Source organism: Mustela erminea, chromosome 15 (genome assembly GCF_009829155.1).
Source record: "Mustela erminea isolate mMusErm1 chromosome 15, mMusErm1.Pri, whole genome shotgun sequence".
Taxonomy (NCBI): Eukaryota; Metazoa; Chordata; class Mammalia; order Carnivora; family Mustelidae; genus Mustela; species Mustela erminea.
Genome location: NC_045628.1, coordinates 12,834,871 through 12,853,595, shown reverse-complemented (window position 1 = coordinate 12,853,595; position 18,725 = coordinate 12,834,871). Strand labels below are relative to the sequence as shown.

The window sequence follows — 18,725 nt, the reverse complement described above, 5'->3', positions numbered from 1 at the left end:
CTAGGCAGCCTCAACTTCTCTATCTTATGTCGTCTAGAGGACTCAGCATGGAGCTCGGAGAGCTTAAGCTTCCAGATCATTCGCTCACACGGAGCCCCCCCATGTTCAGTGTTTGTTTCCTTACAGAGGGCCCTGGAATTGCGTTGTCAGGTCCCACAAAACTCGGACCTGCCTCGGCACCCTACACCCTGCTCTATTTTGGAGAGCAAACTAGCTCAACCCGCCCACTCTGGACACTGGCAATTGCTGTAGTCCGACACCTTATTCTCTGGCCTGGAGTGCCACAGTGACCCGAGGCTCCCCCAGCCTCCTCACTCCCTCCTACTGATTTCAATATTGCACCCAAATTACCTTTTATAACTGTTTACATGTGAAATGATCTGTTAAAACCAGTCCTATCCCTTACTTAAACCGTTCGACTTAGAGTAAGTCATACTACTGAGGGATCACAATGTCCCCTCGGTCTGGCCTCTGTTAGCCTCTCGGCCCTCCCCTCATGGCTTTCTCCTCTCTGGCTGCATCCTTCTTTCCTCCCAGAAACACACCAGATTCCGTTTTGTCTGGGGGCTTTTGCACTTGCTGTGTCCTCTGATGGAAATGGGAATGTCTCCCATTTTTTCAACTTGTCCCATCTTTCAAGTCTCTGCTCAAAGAGCTCCCCCAACAGAGCACCCAACTCCACCCAGTCATTCCTGACCCATTATCTCCTTCCCAGTGGTTATCTTAGGAGTTATCTAATCTACTCAGTTGACTTTTCTCTTGTCTGGCTTCTTCTAAAAGATCAGCTCCATGAAGTCGGGAACCCAGTCCCGCTCACCACTGAATCCCCACAAGGAGTGCCCACTGCAGAGTAAGGGCCCAATAAATATTTGCTAAATAAGTGAATAAGTAAAATGTTAAAAAAAAATGGCAGAAACAGTTAAGTGTGTCATAAAACAATACAACACAAAATGTGGGTGGAATTAAAGAGTATGAACTATATTATGAGGCTCCTTTGGTTTCTACCTCATTAACTACAGACACCTAAATATATCTCCTGCCAGTTCAAGAAAATCTGAGCTGTACATTGATGTCACAATTGATATTCCACTGTGAATGCCATCATAATGCATGAGGTAAAATATGCACATCAGAGTATACAAACTGTGAGATGCTTGCTATAAATAACAAATGCATGGAGAGGGAAATATATAGACACCAGTATCTCCCTAGTCCCTTTCCTCCAAAATAATGGCTTAGGAATGCTCAGGTTTGAAGGTTAAGGATGCTGTCCTCCATGTATTCTGAATTGAATTAAAAACAGTGTGAAAATAGAAAACAAAATAGTAATTGAGGTCTGGATCAAACTCCTTCAGATCACTCAAGAAAAACATTTTTTTTTTTAAATTACACCTTTATTGGGGGGCATCTGGGTGGCTCCGTGGGTTAGGCCTCTCCCTTTGGCTCAGGTCATGATCTTAGTGTTCTGGGATCGAGCCCCATATTGGGCTCTCTGCTCAGCAGGGAGCCTGCTTCCCCCTCTCTGTGCCTGCCTCTCTGCCTACTTGTGATCTCTCTTTGTCTCTCTCTGTGTTAAATAAATAAATAAAATCTTAAAATTACACCTTTATTGGGACGCCTGGGTGGCTCAGTTGGTTAAGCAGCTGCCTTCAGCTCAGGTCATGATCCCAGCGTCCTGGGATCGAGTCCCACATCGGGCTCCTTGCTTGGCAGGGAGCCTGCTTCTCCCTCTGCCTCTGCCTGCCTCTCTGTCTGCCTTTGCTCACTCTCACTCCTCTCTCTCTGACAAATAAATAAATAAAATCTTAAAAAAAAAAATTACACCTTTATTGAGATATAATTCACATCCCATAAAGTTCACACTTTTTAAAATGTACAATTGTTTAGTAGTTTCACAGTTTTGCATCCATCGTCACTACCACATTCCAGAACATTTTCATAGCCCCCCCCAAAAAACTCCATAGCACGAACAGTCACCCCACTTTCCCTCCTCTCCCCTCCAGGCCCCTGGCAACCACAAATCTACTTCCTACATCTATGGACTGGCTGCTTGTGCACATTTCACAGAAATGGAACCAGAAACTATGTGACTTCTTGTGTCTGGCTTCTTTCACTTAGCATAATATTTTTAAGTTTCATCCATGTCACAATATGTAACGGTAATTTGTTTCTTTTTATTGCCAAATATACCACATTTTGTCTATCCATCATTTTATGGATATTTTGGATTGTTTCCACATCTCAGCTCTTATGAATAATGTTGCTATGAACAATGATGTACGTGTTTTTGTGTAGACATATGTTTCCATTTCTCTTGCACACGGATTTAGTAGACTTGCTGGGTCGTATGGTAACTTTATGTGTAACTTTTAAGAAATTGCCGAACTGTTTGTCAACTTGACTGCACCAATTTACAATCCCACAGCAGTGTACCAAGGTTCCAGTATGAGGGGTCTAATTTCTCCACATCCTCATCAATACTTGCTATTGTTTTATGATAGTTCTCCTAGTGGTATACCCTTTTCTTGGTTCTGATTTGTATTTCCCTAATGACTAATGATGTTGGACATCTTTTAACGTACTCACTAGCCATTTGCATTTATGTATCTTCAGTGCGGAAAGGTCTATTCAAATGTCTATTTTGCTTACTTTTTAATCAGGTGTCTTTTTGTTATTGAGTGTAACAGTTTTTTATATATTTTGGATACAAGTCAGATACAGGTTGAGCAAATACTCTCTCTCATTCTGTGGGCTGTCTTTTCACTCTCTTGATGGTTTCCTTTGATGCACAGAAGTTTTTAATTTTGATGAAGTCCAACGTAATCTTTTTTTTCTTTTTGTCTTTTATAATTTTGGTGCCATATCTAAGAAACCATTGCCTAATCAAAGGCCTTATGCTTTGGGGGCCTGGGTGGCTCAGTGGGTTAAAGCCTCTGCCTTCAGCTCGGGTCATGATTCCAGGGTTCTGGGATCGAGCCCCATGTCGGGCTCTCTGCTCAGCAGGGAGCCTGCTTTCCCCTCTCTCTCTGCCTGCCTCTCTGCCTACTTGTGATCTCTGTCTGTCAAATAAATAAATAAAATCTTTAAAAAAAAAAAAAAGGCCTTATGCTTTCTTCTAAGAATTTCACAGTTTTATCTGCTATATTTAGGTCTATGCCCCATTTTGAGATTTGCATATGGTACAAGGTACCAGTTCAGCTTCATTCTTTTGCACGTGGATATCCAAATGTACCAGAAACATTTGTTGAAAAGACTGTTCCTTCACATGAATGGCCTTGGGACCTGCATTTGTCGGGGTTCTCCAGAGAAAAAGAACCAATGGGATATATATATAAAGAGATCTATTTTAAGGAACTAGCCCATGTGATTATGGGGGCTGGCATGTCTGAAATCCTTAGGGCAGGGCAGCAAATGGAAATTCAGGCAAGATTTGATTTTGCAGTATGGAGTCTGAAATTTACAGAGCAATCCAAATGTTTCTAGGTCCTGAGGCAAAATTGTTTCTTCCTTTAGAAACCTGCCTTTGCTATGAAGGCCTTCCACTGGTCAGATGAGACCCACCCATTATGGAGGGTAATCTACTTTACTTAGAGTCAGCTGACTTGTAAATGTTAATCTCACCTACAAACACTTTCACAGAAACAGCTAGTGTTTGACCAAACGACTGGGCACCATAGCCCACCCAAGCTGAAACCTAAAGTCAACCATCATAGCACCCTTCTCAAAAATCAATTGACCACAAATATAAGGTTTATTTATGAAGTCCTCATTCAAGTTCATTGATCTTTACAACTATCATTATGCCAGTATCACAGAGTAGCTTTATAATAAACTTTAAAATCAAGGCATGAGTCTTTCAATTTTGTCTAGTTTGAGATTATTTTGGCTATGTGTAGTCTTTTGCATTCATATGAATTTTAGGATCAACTTTTTCCAAAGAAAAGAAGCGGTTGAAATTTTGATAGGTATTGCTTAAATCTGTAGAATAATGTGTGGAGTATTGCCATCTTAATATTAAGTCTTCCAAATCATGCACATAGACTATCTTTCCATTTATGCAGATCTTTCTAAATTTCTTTAGCCATGTTTTATAATTTTTGGTGTATAACTCTTATGTTTGCTAAACTTGTTGAGTATTTTATTATTTTTGATGCTATCATAGAGATTTTTTAAATTATTCATTGTTAGTACATGATACATGATTTCTGTGTATTCATTTTGTGTCCTGCAACCTTGCTGAATTCATTTGTTTTAAGAACATTTTTGTGGATTCATCAGGATTTTCTCTATACAAGATCCCACTATTTGTGACTCTCCACTATAATGTTGAACTGAAACAGTGAGAATGGACATTCTTGTCTTGTTCTTGGTCTCAGGAAGAAAGCATTCATTTTTTATTCCAGCAAGTATGATATTAGCTGTGGGTTTTGCATAGATGGCAATTTGAGGAAGTTTCCTTCTATTCTGAGCTTGTTGAGTATCTTTATCATGAAAGGGTGTTGGATTTTGTCAAAGGCTTTTTCTGCATCAATTCCAATGATCATGTGGTCTTTATATATTTTTTTCCATTAATATGGTGTATAATATTGCTTGATTTTTTTTTGCTATACCAACTTTGCATTCCTAGGATAAATCCCACCTAGTCATGATATATGGTTCTTTTTATATATTGCTGAATTCAGTTTGCTAGGACTTTGTTGCGAATTTTTGCATCAATATTTATGTTAGTATGCAGTTTCCTTGTGATGTCTTTGATTTTGGTATCAATTTAAAACTGGCCTCATAGAATAAATAGTCACTCTGCTTCTAGTTTTTGGAAGAGCTTAGAAAGGATTGGTGTTAATACTTCTTTAAATATTTGGTAGAATCCCCCAATACGGCCATCTAGCCCTGGAATTTCGTGGGAAATTTTATTACTAATTCAATCTCTCTACTTGTTATGAGTCTATTCAGATTTTCCTTATTCTTTCTTAAGATAGCAAGCAGGGGGAGGAGAGGAAGGAGAGGGCCAATAGACTCCATGCTGAATGGAGAGCTTGATGGACACTCCATCTCAGGACCCTAAGATCATGACCTGAGCCGAAACTGAGAGCTGGACACTAGCCATCTGAGCCACCCAGGCACACCACTATTCAGATCTTCTATTTCCTCTCAAATTCATTTTGGTAGTTGTGACTTTTTAGGGATTTCTATTTCATCCACGTCATCTAATTTGTTAGCATACAATTGTTCATAGCATTTTATTGTAGTTTTTTTTATTCCTGGAAGTTAGCCCCTTTTATTTTTAATTTTTTTTGGTCTAGTTAGAGGTTTGTCAATTTGATTGATCTTTTCCAAGGAACAACTTTTTTCCTCTTGTTTTTTTAATTCTCATTTCACTTTTTTCCTTTCTTGGTTTTATTATCTCTTCTGTTTGCTTGGGTTTAATTTGCCCTTCCTCCAGTTTCATAGAGACTAAGCAACATTATTGATTTGAGCTCTCTTTTCTTTTTTTACCGAAGATGTTTGCAACTATGAGTTTTCTCAAAAGCACTGCTTCCACTGCATCCCGTAACTTTTGGTCTCCTGGGGTTTTGTTTTCATTCATCTTAAAGTATTTCCTAATTTCTCTTGTTATTTCTTCTTCAGCCAATTTGTTATTTAGAAGGATGCTGGTTAATTCCCACTTATTTGTGAATTCCTCAGATTTCCTTTTGTGCTTGGTTTCTAATTTCATTTTACTGAGGATTGAGAACATTAGTATGATTTGGGTTTTATTAAATCTACCAAGACTTGTTTCATGGCCCAATGTGTGATCTCTTCTGGAGAATATTCCATATGCACTGAGAATACATATCCCACTGTTGTTGGATAGAGTATCCTACAGATGTCTGTTAGGTCTAGATGGTGTACAGTGTTTTTCATGTCTTCTGTTTGTTCATCTTCTGCCTAGAGGTCCTATCCATTATTAAGAGTGGATTGTAGTCTGCCAACGATTTTGTTGAACTTCTTCCTTCAATTCTGTAAGTTTTGCTTCATGTATTTTAGGGCTTTGTTGGTAGGTACATGTGTTTATAACTGTTGTGTCTTCCTGACTGATTGACTGTTCATAATAATATATCCTACTTTGTCTCAGCTAATTTTATCTTAAAATCTATTTTGTCTGGTATAGAATAGCCACTTTGGCTCTCTTTCGAATTGTTTGTCTGGCATGTCTTTTTCCACCCTTTTACTTTCAATTTCTGTGCGTTCTACAGAAAACAGCTTACAACTAAATTCTTCTGCTATGTATATTTTTATTTCAGGTGTTAAAATACGGTGAATGATGGTTTTCAAACCATTTGCCACATTTAAATGAAAATAATCAACATTAAAAAAAAAAAAAGGTGTTCTTCTCCCCCCCTCCGCCCAGTTCTTAACTAGTTATTGACTTGACTTATACAAGGGTTTATTCTAGAAGATCAAATATGAAGTCTTACTTTCTAGAGGTTCACAAAGCTCTTTATGTCCAATAGCAGGGAAAGGAAATTCCTAAGCAAGGAACACTGCTCAGGAAGTACTGTGCCATGTCTCCAAATCCCTGAGAATCAAGTCAGAAAACTGGAAGCAACAGAACGTCCTATAAGGTAACTGATTTTCATTTTGTTGACAAGTCACTTCCTAAATCTAAATTAACAAAGTATGTAGGACACTTGTGCAGAGCTAGTTGGTAATTTTACTCTCTAGCAAAGTACTGTTGAATAGAAATATCATGTGAAACCACAAATGCAAGTCACATATGTAATTTTAAAGTTTCTAAGAGTCCTATTTTAACAAGTAAAAATAGGAAAAATTGTTAATGTAGTTAATAATAATCACTTATTAAAAAGTATAATTAAATGTTATTTAACCCAATGTGTTATCATTTCTGCATATGATCAACATAAAGTTGTTATTCTTTTTTTCAAGATTTATTTATTTAGGGCACCTGGGTAGCTCTGTCGCAGTGAAGCATCTGCCTTTGGCTCAGGTCATGATCTCAGGGTCCTGGGATTGAGCCCCAATTTGGGCTGCTCAGAGGGGAGTCTGCTTCTCCCTCTCCCTCTGCCCCTCTGCCCATTCATGTACAGGTGGGTTCTCTCTCTCTGAGAGCAGGAGCAGGAATCCGCAGTGGGTGACAGAGAGAGAGAAGCTTAAGCAGACTCCCCTCTGAGTATGGAGCCAGACTTCAGGCTCAACCTCACAACCCTGAGATCGTGACCTGAGCTGAAATCAAGAGACAGACACTAAACAGACTGACCCAGCCAGGAGCCCTAAAATTGTTATTCTTAATTTTCTACTAAGTCTCTTAAATTTAGTCTATACCTTATATTTAAAGCACATCTAATTTCAAACTAGCTACATCTCAAGTGATAGATAAACACAATGGCTATTGGCTATCACTTTGGACAAAGAACTATAGAATTTTAAACTGATAATGGCCTTAAAATGCTCTATGATGATCACATCAAACTTAAAATTTTTTTTCTTAACCACAGTTTATTATGCATTGCTATAACATGACTGCTTACATGAGTATAAAAATATAATAACCTAACAAGTGGATGTGCAATCAGAATTAAATTTACAAATCTTGGAGGTTTCAATCTGCATCAGTAATTACAGCTAACATTTATTAAGCATCTACTCTGTGCTAGGCACTATGCCAAGTATTTTAACACATGGGGGAAGGTACTTCCGTTATCTCCATTTCATGGAAGAGGGAACTGGGGTTGAGAAAGTTTAATTAACTTGAGCAAGATCACGGCATGCACGTTGTAAAGTCATTATTTGAAGTCTCATTTTGGCTGCCTCTTAGAACCTGTGATCCTAGCCTCCAAACTCTACACCTCCCTAAAATGTATCCAAACACCTGCAGACATTCAGTGAATTTCATATAGAAAGCTATGAGGGAGAGAAACAGAGAGAGAGCAAAAGAAACTGAAAGACTCCAAATTTCCCCTGCCTGTGTTCAGTTCAACAATTTGCTGACTACTGTGTGCGGTGCCCTTCAGGAATATGAAGGTTTCACTCGCCCCTGATCGGCATGCTCTGACTGCAGTAGACTGGGGGCTTGAAAGTCTTGATAAAAGGAAGCTGAAGAAATGTAAACAGTTCAGCATTTTATTTTCAGTAAACAGCTTTTCTCAACAGTTCTCATCTCTTTTGCTGGCTCTTATCTAAGCAACAAAGAGCATCAATATTAGAAAGAGTTAGAAATCTTATTTATCAGCCCAATGCCTATTAACTATCCTTAATCCATCAATGTACAACTTTATTCTGCATAATTGGGAGGAGACTAATAGAAAATATACAATACAATTTCTATACACACAAGTGTGATGCATACATCTATATCACATGCAGCTTTAACAGTAATTACTTGTCTAAGGTCTATTTCGTATTTAACCCTAAAATCCATCTAATTAAGAATAGCTGATAATTACTGAGTACTATGCAGACACCATGCCATGAGCATTTAAAAATATTATCCTAACTTCTACAATACCCCTATGAAGAAGTGTCATTCCCCTTTTACAAATGAGAAAAAAAGCCAACTTTTTTTCATTGTAACATGTTAACTATTAATACAAACACCTGTAAAGAATACCATCATCTCACATTTGTATACAGTTATAGATTATAATATTCTCGATTATATTATTTAAAACGACTCTCATAAGTTATGATAGGGAGAGCACACGTGCTTACAACTACCAGGATAAGTAGGTGAGGTTCTTTGGGGGTCCTGGGGCAACTTTTAAAAATTTACAGATTGCTCATTTGGGAGAATCTTATTTTATTTACACTCAGCATCCAATAAACCAGAAATGACAGACAAGACCAGGTTCTACTCCAGCTGAGAGAAGTTTTCACAGGGTTTTTAAAAGCCTAACTTCTCCAGCCATTCCCATCAATACGAAAACCCATAAAACCAAGAACAGTACCTGACGAAGATACTGATACAAAGATACTGATGCTGTCTCGTTAAGGAGTCTTTCCTCCTGCATTATGATAACTAGGTCATGACCAGATTGTGCAGTACCTTCTGAGGAACATCAAAAATGCCTAATTACCAGAGCAGTGGGTGGCTCAATCAGTTAAGCGTAGACTCTTGATTTTGGCTCAGGTAATGACCTCAGGTTTCTGAGATCGAGCCCCAAGCCCCAAGTGGGGCTCTGCGCTTAGCAGGGAGTCTGCTTGAAGATTCTCTCCCTCTGCCCTACTTCCCCTCCCCCATCTCTAAAATAAATAAACCTTAAAAAACACTAAACTAAAGTACCTGGATTTCATGTCACAGTTGAGAGAAACTTCAAGTCTTCCATTTTCCCAACCTTACCCATTTTCACAAGCGGTTATAAATGCACTGAGCAAATAGTCCTCCAGAATTTGATAGAGGTAGGTCAGGTCTAATAAGCCGAAGTGAAAGTCGTCAGGGGCTGGCTGTTCAGAACTAACTGGCCCAAAGCAATGACAGCTAATCAGAGTGAGCAAAACTTAAAAGTTTTCCACTCCTCCATTTCATTTCCAATTGTCATTTAATGTCAGAACTGTTGTGATTAATATCATATCTTAACAGCCATTATTATTCCATTTTATAGATGAGAAATTGAGACCTAGAGACATTAAGTGCTCACTCAAGTTCCCATAAGTAGTAAGAGACCAAATACCCAAATTCACTCTACTCAAGTTCAAGGTTCTTTACCTTCCACCATCTAATGTCCTTGGGAAATAAACCTATATTCCTGCAGGCTGCAAGTATACAGTATCTGAGCTACTCTCTTATGGTGAGATTATGCTCATAAAACAGACAGGACTCTCTCCATGGGAAATGGGTTTCTAAGTGCAATAAATTCCCAGAAGGCTGAGCATTAGGAACTCTCCAAACTGGCCAGCCTGATGTTGGAAATGCATTTCCTACTTTGGAGGCTTCCTGGACACGAGAACTAGTCTCAGTTATCAGGATGGCTGATTTCCACCTCTAGTTTACAGGAATTTCTCCCGTTTGAGGATCTCTTTATTCATTACCCTTAAAAATCTCCTTCCCTTTTGATTGGATACTTACAATATTAAAATAAGGCTAGGCTGACATTTCATATTGTAGCAGTTGTTAATTTGTTCTATTTGTAAACTGAAATAAGATTATGCTTTACCTTACCAATAAACGAGCTTCCTATCTTGACATATCTGTAGACTTGCGTTGGAATTTCTCTTATTTAATAATTATTAAACAAATATATGTAATCTATAGGGTCATTGCCAATAAAAACACATACCACAGATGTTAAAAAGTAACTGGAGTTGAGGCCATACCCTAAACAAGCCTCATCTTCCTTCACTGGTAACCTAGTCATAAAATGGTTTTGGCAAATAACTTCCAAAATCTTAATAATCTTGGGTGAGGAAAAAACCTCCTCACAATCCAGACATGACCACTGCTGACCTAAATAAATATCAAGCAAACAACAACAACAGAACTACCCCCAAATTAATTTACATAATGGTCTATGTTTAAAGAAATAATGTGTCATAAGAACAAATGGTCACATCTAAGAAACATCAATTCTACAAAGATAGGTCTGCAGCCCTCTTGTAGAAAACTCATCACTGACACAGCTAAAACTTTCTGAGGGAGTTTTCTCCACCAATGGGTTAGAATGCTTGAAGAGATCTTGGCTGGCAATCACAATTGAATAGCGATCCCGGGCCTCCGCCCAGAGATTCTGGACTCACTGGCCTAGATTCTAATATACAGCTAAGGCTTAAAATCATTCACTTAAAAGCAAATTTTTAAAGTAGACTTCCAGAGAGCAGAACTTCAGGACATCTATAGGAAATTAAATTCCCTATGGTCTGCCAGAAGTTTAGTACTCTCCATCTCACCCAGTGTGGAACCTTGTCCCTAACAGTGTCCTTTTGAGGCAAAGATAAATTATTATTTTCTCCACTACTACCCTTAGCTCAAAACACTGGACTCGGTAGGGGCTCAAGAGAAGTACCCTTTGATCTGAACACTGCTTTCTCCGATTTGGGCAGCTCCAGCTGTAAAGGAAGATTGAGTGTATTGTCTATGCCATTGAAAATAGGTCTCGGGGCGGTAGGAACCAATAAACATTTAGATCAACCCTGCAAGCCAGTGTTGCTTTAGGAAGGGGTTCTCTCTCTCCACTTCTCCCCATCATTGGAAGAACGGTACCCCGAAACAAGGAATTAGAGGGACCCCGAAACAAGGAATTAGAGGGAACAGTCTCGGATCCTGGGTGGGGAGGGGGTCTGGAGGCATGTGAGCTACGTGGACAACTCAGGGCGACCCTGGGCTGGGGAGGGGAGGGGAGGCCTGGCGGGAGAGTCTAAGGGCTGAGTGACTCCTCTCCCGGACAAGCCGAAGGTGTGAGTCACTGGTGAGCGCGGCGGGAGAGAGGGGCGGCCTGAGTCACAGTCCTGGGGGAGGTCGGAGGGTCTGACAGATGGAGGAGTCTGGGACCCCGGGGGTGGAATATAAGTGGGAAGTGGGTTTCTAAGGGGCCCACTCCCTGGGGAGTGGGGGTTTCGGGTCCAAGGGACCTAGGGGGCTGGAGCTGGGGGGCACTCCTCCGGCCGCCGGGAGGGGCTAGCGGGCGGCAGAGGAGGAGGCCGGGCAGCCCGCGGCGCGGAAATCTCCCGCGCTCCGGAGCTAGCCCCACCTCCCCAGCCGGACCTCACGCCCCTCGGCGCGGCGCTGCCAGCCAGCCAGCCAGCCCCTCCCGCCACCCTCCCGACGTCACCCTAGGCCTCAGCTGGCCGGCAGAGTCCCCGCCCCACCTCGTCCGCGACCAGCCCGGCTGCCCGCCGCGAGTCGCCAGTGACGGCACTGCAGGGTGCGTGGCCAATCGGCTCGGCCCCGGAGGAGGCGGCCTCGGCCCCGCCTCCCGCGCCCAGAGCCAATGAGAGGCCGGCGCTGGGGGCCGCGGCGGGGTGAGGGGTCGCGAGGCCCCGCCCCATCCTCCCCTTTCCCCTTTGCCCGGCCCTTTCCCGCCCGGCCCCCCCAGCCCCGCGCCGCGGCTGGTGCAGGTCCCCGCGCTGGGCCCGCCCCCACCCCTCCCGCCGGCCCGCCAGCGCGCCTCACGGCTCCTGTCTCCCCTCCCTCCTTCTCTCTCACACGCCTAGCGCAATGGCGGCGGCCGCGGCGGAGCAGCAACAGTTCTACCTGCTCCTGGGAAACCTGCTCAGCCCCGACAATGTGGTCCGGAAACAGGCAGAGGTAACCGAGCTCGCCCGCGCCCCCGTCTCCGCGCCCGGGCCGGCGCGCCGCCCTTTCCCCGCCGCCGCCCCGCCGGGCCTCGGCAGCTCAGCCGTGGCGGCGCAGGCCGGGCCGGGCGGCGGCCGCGCAGCCCACGTGTGAGGCAGCCCGCGGCTCCCGGCCGTGCCCCCGGGCCCTTCCGGCCCTTGTCGCCGCGGCGCCGGGCGCCAGTTAGCACCCCGCCACCCCTCGCACACACGTGCGGCTGCTCCTGACACGCTGCCCCCGCCCAGATGGGGAAGCCGGGCGGCGGGGAGGGACGTGGGGTGTGGGGCGGGCCCCCAGGCTTCCCCTTGCCCCTTTCCCGCTTTCTCCCGGTGGGAGGCTCCGCCGCCCTTCGGTCCTCGGTCTCCGCCTAACCTAGCCCTCCCGGTGCCCCAAACCCCGGCTGCTCCCTGTCCCATCACCCTTATTTCTCTCCCGTCCTCTCATTCTCCGGTACCGTCTTTCCCTCCCCCATCCCCTCCTTTTGAAATGTGTGTCTTCTCTTGCCTTTCCACTTACTTCCATGTAGTCCTCTTTCTCTTGTCTCGTTCTCAACATCGGAAGCTGGATTACCCTCCTCCCCGCACCCACCCCCCAGTTCTGTGAAGTTTCCTTTAGGGTTTCTTTCTAAGCACCTTCCACCTTTATTCTTCCTTTAGACACATTTGCTTTGATCTCTAGAGATTTGTGGTCTCCTAACATAACTGCGATGTCCTGGGACTTCCGTTGTTTAAGTGGGCCAGTGCCCCCATATGTTTAAGTCTTTAATTTCATTTAATTTAACCTCAATCTCTCTCTCTCTCTCTCTCTTTTTTCTTTAAAACTACCTCTGGCTCCTGGCCTCCAAATTGGGGAGCTGTGGATACAAGAGACAGTATTTTCAGATGTATCTGCAAGTTCCTTTAGCAAGTAGCAGCAAGACACACTTAGTTCAGTGTAAGGCTGAACTGAGGCTGTCAATGGCCAGAACTCGATGTATACGTGAGACACTAAAAGGGAAGGGCAGAAGCTATCTAGATTCTTTTAAGTGCATCATAAGAACCTGTCTTCAAATTTTATTTTATGTAGAATTCTCTACCTCCAGGAGATTAAAGATTATTATAGATTTAGTGAAGGGTGTTCAGCTAGATATTTTTACAGAGCAGAAATTAATTTTACATGTAGCTAATGAAATTGGGGGACAAGTCCTCTTGTCCTCCTGAGTTTTACAGATGTCTTTAGAATCACAGTGTTGTTAATATTTACTTTGATTAGGATATGCTGGCTAACCTTTGTGGTTTTATAATATGTGAAGTAAATACACAGGAAGGTCAGTTCTGTATGAAAAAGCACTTTAAACAGTTATTAACGTTAGTCTAATGATTTTTGATTCATGTATTATACATGTGATACGTGTTCAGGGTAAAAATTTAAATAGCACAAATCGTTTTTTATCCCATTCCCCAGAGATAACTACTTTTAAGTGTCTTGTTGAGTAGTCCTTGAAAATATCTTTACTAGTGCAAATGTATGCATTCATTTTTACACGAATGGGCCTATCATACACATACTGTTGTGCAACTTGGATTTTTCACTCAACATATTTCACATTGCCACATAAAAGATTCTGTTAAAGCAGCTACATAGTTTTCCATCATATGAGTGAACTATTCAGCCAACCCTCCTATGAATGGACATTAGACTCCCAGTGTCGTCTTAAAAATAGGAATACATGCATACCTATCTTTTCAGTCTTTGCTGGTTTACTTGTGGAATACTTAAAAGTAGCGTTTGTCCTTGGAACTAATGTGCATTGATTAGTTGCATCAATTTGCACTCCTATCAGAGGGATGTGATGATCCTATAAAACCATTTTAATGCATTCTGCTAACTCTGGAGGTAATTTTTCACCAAAATAAGTTCTTAATCCTAACCCATAATGGAAATTGCCATGTGTTACAAAGCAGAACAGCACTGTAGTTAGTAAGCGAGTTTCATTCTCCCTCTTCCCTCCAGTTGCTTAAGTCTCTATTGTCAAGCCTAGTGGGGAATCTCTCTTCTATTGAACTTAATACCAGTGTCTGGTTCAGCTTGAATTCCAATTGGTGCCTGTTGTAAATCTTTTATCACTTCCATCACTTTGGGGATAGTTAGCAGCATTCAGCACATTTTCTCATAAAGAACAGTTGAAAAGTACAGTTGACCCTTGAACAACTCAGAGGTTAGGGACACTGGCTCACATACCCCCGACTCCCCAGAAACTTAACCAATAGCCTCCTGTTGACTAGAAGCCTTACCAGTAACATAAACAGCCAATTAACACATATTTTGAATGTTATACATACTATGTACTACATTTTTACAAGAAGCTAAGCTAGAGAAAAGACAGTTACGAGGAAAATCATGAGAAGATACATTTCAGTACTATACTGCATTCATTTAAAAAAGTCCATGTATAAGTGGACCCGTGCAGTTCAAACCCATGTTGTTCAAGGGTCAACTATACTGTTAGTCTCTATTTTTACTTTTTTTAGACTCTATTTTACTTTGTGTATCCTGGAAATATATCAATATGTAAATTAGGTATTATAAAGTATAATATTATTTATTTGACACCCCAAAAAAGGTAAATGTTAAAGGGGTAGTTTCCTGGTCTCACATGACACAAAGCTGGACTGGAAGTAGAGCTTCTTAAGAAAGGAAAACATTTGAAAAATAAATTAGCTGCATATAACCTCTTTTTTTGCCTTATGAAATGAGCTGTTTATAAGTAATCAAACTAAATTGAGTATTACAGTCTGATATAGCAAATACAGGAATGTTTTTTTAACTAAAGAATTGGCAAACAGTCAGTAGATATCTTTGTAATTTACTCAGTCAAAATAAAAATATTTAGTTGACACAAATACCAAACTGTTGAGTAAGGTGACTTATTTTATATTCAAATGTGAAATCAAGTACAGTAGAAGACTTTTATTGTGATATATTAAAAACATTAAAGGTCTTCAAAACTTTTTTTTTCCCCCATTTATTTGACAGACAGAGATCACAAGTTGGCAGAGAGGCAGGCAGAGAGAGAGGAAGGGAAGCAGGCTCACTGCTCTCCGCCCGATGCGGGGCTTGATCCCAGGACCCTGGGATCACGACCTGAGCCAAAGGCAGAGACTTTAACCTATTGAGCCACCCAGGCGCCCCTCTCTTTAAAACTTTTGAAAGTTTTTAAAACATCCATTGTATAAACCATTCGGTGGGCTTTATATTTTCTGTTAAATCTTCAAGGATTTTTTTTTCTTTAACTTTACAAAACATGTTTCTGATGCTTGAAGAAAATGATTCTAATGCCCCTAAGTCTCAAAACACAATAACATGAATAAACAATTAAATAAGTAGTTGGCAGATGATACAAAGTTGAATGTCCATGGCATTCATAATGAAACATTTTTATGTGACATAAGCTTAAGTATTTTTTATTAATCATATGCATGGATTTTACATTCTTATTTTCTCCATTGACTTTGTTTTTGATTGATTCTAATACAGAACTTCATTAATGAGATTTTAATTGAAGGAAGACAACATATTGAAAAATGTACTTGATTTTTGAGGAACCAGGGTGTTTACTAGGTAAAAGTTGTACTAGGTGAAACTTGTCCCCTCTTAATATGCAGGCTCACGATAAATATTTATGGAATGAGTGAGATAAGTACTTACTAACATTTCTTCTTTGTGGGCAGGAAAGGGGGAGGTGAAATCTGCTTTACAGTGTCTGATTGCTCATGGTGAAATCAGATGGAATTGAAATTTTGTTTGCCATGACATTGGCAACATTAACTGAACCTGCCTGGCCTAGGAATATTCTTAGAAAGAATAGTTGTATTTTTATATAGTCTTTATATATATGTTCTTTGTTTTTGCTGCACTCCAGTGTGGTAGGTGCTAGGAATACAAGGAGAAAGAGATACCATCCTTGTTTTGGTGGAACTCAGCCTACTTTGGCTAATAACTTGATTTTAAGGCTGTGTTCTTTTTGCCAGACTATTATCCTTGACCAGTGTTATGGTGTAAATGTAATACTATATCTGGATTGCCACAGAGGAACAGAACAAATGGGGAGAACCCTGTCTCAGGAGTCAGATGTCACTCATACTTAACTCTTTTCCTTTGACTTCTAATTCTTTATGGAATAGAGTTTAGTATTTGACTTATTGTTTATAAGTGTCTATTAAAATTAGCATAGTACAACTGTCAAATCAATAGTCCCAGCTGGGCAAGGTTTTCTGAGAGTGATATCCTAGTAAAGCATTTTTTCCCTGAAACTTGATTTAGACCACTGGAAATTAAAGTGTTAAACATTTATAGCATCTGTAGTGCATGGGGGCTAGGCTAGGTACAAAGACTAAAAAGGTAGGGGCACCTGGGTGGCTCAGTGGGTTAAGGCCTCTGCCTTCAGCTCAGGTCATGATCCCAGGGTCGTGGGATCGAGCCCCGCATCGGGCTCTCTGCTCAGCGGGGAGCCTGCTTCCCCTCTCTCTCTGCCTGCCTCTCTGTCTACTTGTGATTTCTGTCTCAAATAAATAAATAAAATCTTTAAAAAAAAAAAAGACTAAAAAGGCATTTTTATTGTACTGTGAGAGACCATGTTTAAATGGAAAGGCTATAACCGGTCTTTCAGTTGCATTCGTAAAGATTAGGTGAGAAACCTCGAGGCACATAGCCATTTTTGCAATCATCTTATGAATATCTCTACATAAATTACCTCATTTGTGTATACATAAATGCAGACCATCTCCTTAGCTGCAAATGGTTGTCACAGTTCTTAGCGTTGTTGCGTTCCTGTGTGCCTATGTACTTGAAAAGAACTTGAGGTTATCAGAAGATAATGAAATCTTTCCCCTGCACGTATTCTTCGGATTGAGATATGTTTGAGAAGTTTGAAAACTGTGTAGCACACTGCATAAATAGAACTGGTTGGTTGGTGGAGTCAGACGGACCCCCAGGAGTGAAACCCAGAAAGAGGGAGCATTCAGTACCGCTGGCCTCAGAAAACCAGAGTTCTTTCTAATGCTTATTGTATGTGACCTTTGGCAGGTCATTTCAACTTCTGAGCCTTTATTTCCTTATCTGTCACTATCTCAGAGATGCCAAAGAGTACTTAATAAAAGTTATAATAAGGTAGATGTGGATTCAGGGAGACCCTTTGTTCCCTCCCTTGTCCTTGTCACTTCTGTCCAGAGAAACCAGGTGGGTTATGGGGTGGTGGTTCTCAGAGAGCAGGCAAGGTAAGCATCTTCTTGGGGAGAACGATTCCAAGTATATTTCAGAGAATGATGTGTTTTCCACAGTAAAAGACTGCTATTGTTGGAATTATACGTGCATGTAAATCTATCCTTCGACTTTTATAGAAAATGCATATCTTATATTTTGATCTAGTTTGACGATCATCTTTTGATTGGTGTCAACTTTTTATTGTTAACCAATGTGTTCTCATTTTACATTATTCACGGAGAAGGAACGAAGTGCCCTAATTCTCAAAACCTAGACTTCTAGATAATTATTAAAATGATATTAAAGAAATTATAAGAAAGTCTCCTGGCCATGTTCATTTATTTATGTATATAAGTTTTAGTATAATCTTTGCTTGAAAGAAAAATTAGCATAAAGAATTTGAATGCGTTCTTTCCCTTTCTTGGACTTCCTTCATCTGAGATATCTCTCTGGTGGTTGTTAAGTAGTGCTAACTTGAACCATTCTATATCATCAGATCTAGAAAATGATGACAAGATAAGTAGTTTTCCATGATGTAAAGGGATATTAGGTGAGCCCTTAGTTAACTGTATGGTAGCTCAGGTCACATTTAAGAATTTTTTGGCCCTCTTTTGCCTTAAGTTTTGTTCATCAGAGAAGCAAAAGTTTGGAAGTTGTGCACATACATGAGAAAAATTTAAGAGCTGAAGGTGGAAGGGAGCTTGAAAGTCACTCTCTAGACATCCTTTTTTTTCCGCTGAATTGTATGTTGTGTCTCACGGGGGAGTTTTACCACCAGACCTAGATGACATGGTTTCTTGTGCATGGACCTTGCCCATTCTTCACTGCACTTCTTTTCACTCATGTGCTTATCACATTTTTTAACATATTCTAACCTTAAACTTTTTTTTTTTCCTGTAGGAAACCTATGAGAATATCCCAGGCCAGTCAAAGATCACATTCCTCTTACAAGCCATCAGAAATACAACAGCTGCTGAGGAGGTATACTTGAGTATTTGAGAGTATGACATTCTAACAAAACTAATTGGGTATTAGATGGTGGTCTGTGGGTAATGAGAACTGTTGTTGACTGCATAGACGTTACCAGAACATTGAACTAGTATTTGCTAGAAGCTATTTTCCAGTTAGAGTTTTCTTTGAGTACCCTCTATTAAGAATGAAATTTCTTTTTTCTGTGTCAAATGATGTATCCAGGACACTTTAAGTTAATGGTTTTCAA

The 18,725-nt window shown here is 41.0% G+C and overlaps 1 protein-coding gene across 1 annotated transcript in view; it reads left to right on the top strand.

The window, feature by feature from the left end:
* Nucleotides 1-18,725, top strand: part of IPO5 (importin 5) — a 60,306-nt gene that overhangs the window by 3,646 nt on the left and 37,935 nt on the right. Inside the window, exons 3-5 of the mRNA XM_032314524.1 lie at nt 6,495-6,605; nt 12,145-12,238; nt 18,407-18,487. Coding sequence (XP_032170415.1) covers nt 6,495-6,605; nt 12,145-12,238; nt 18,407-18,487 — 286 coding nt within the window. The remainder of the gene's footprint in view (nt 1-6,494; nt 6,606-12,144; nt 12,239-18,406; nt 18,488-18,725) is intronic.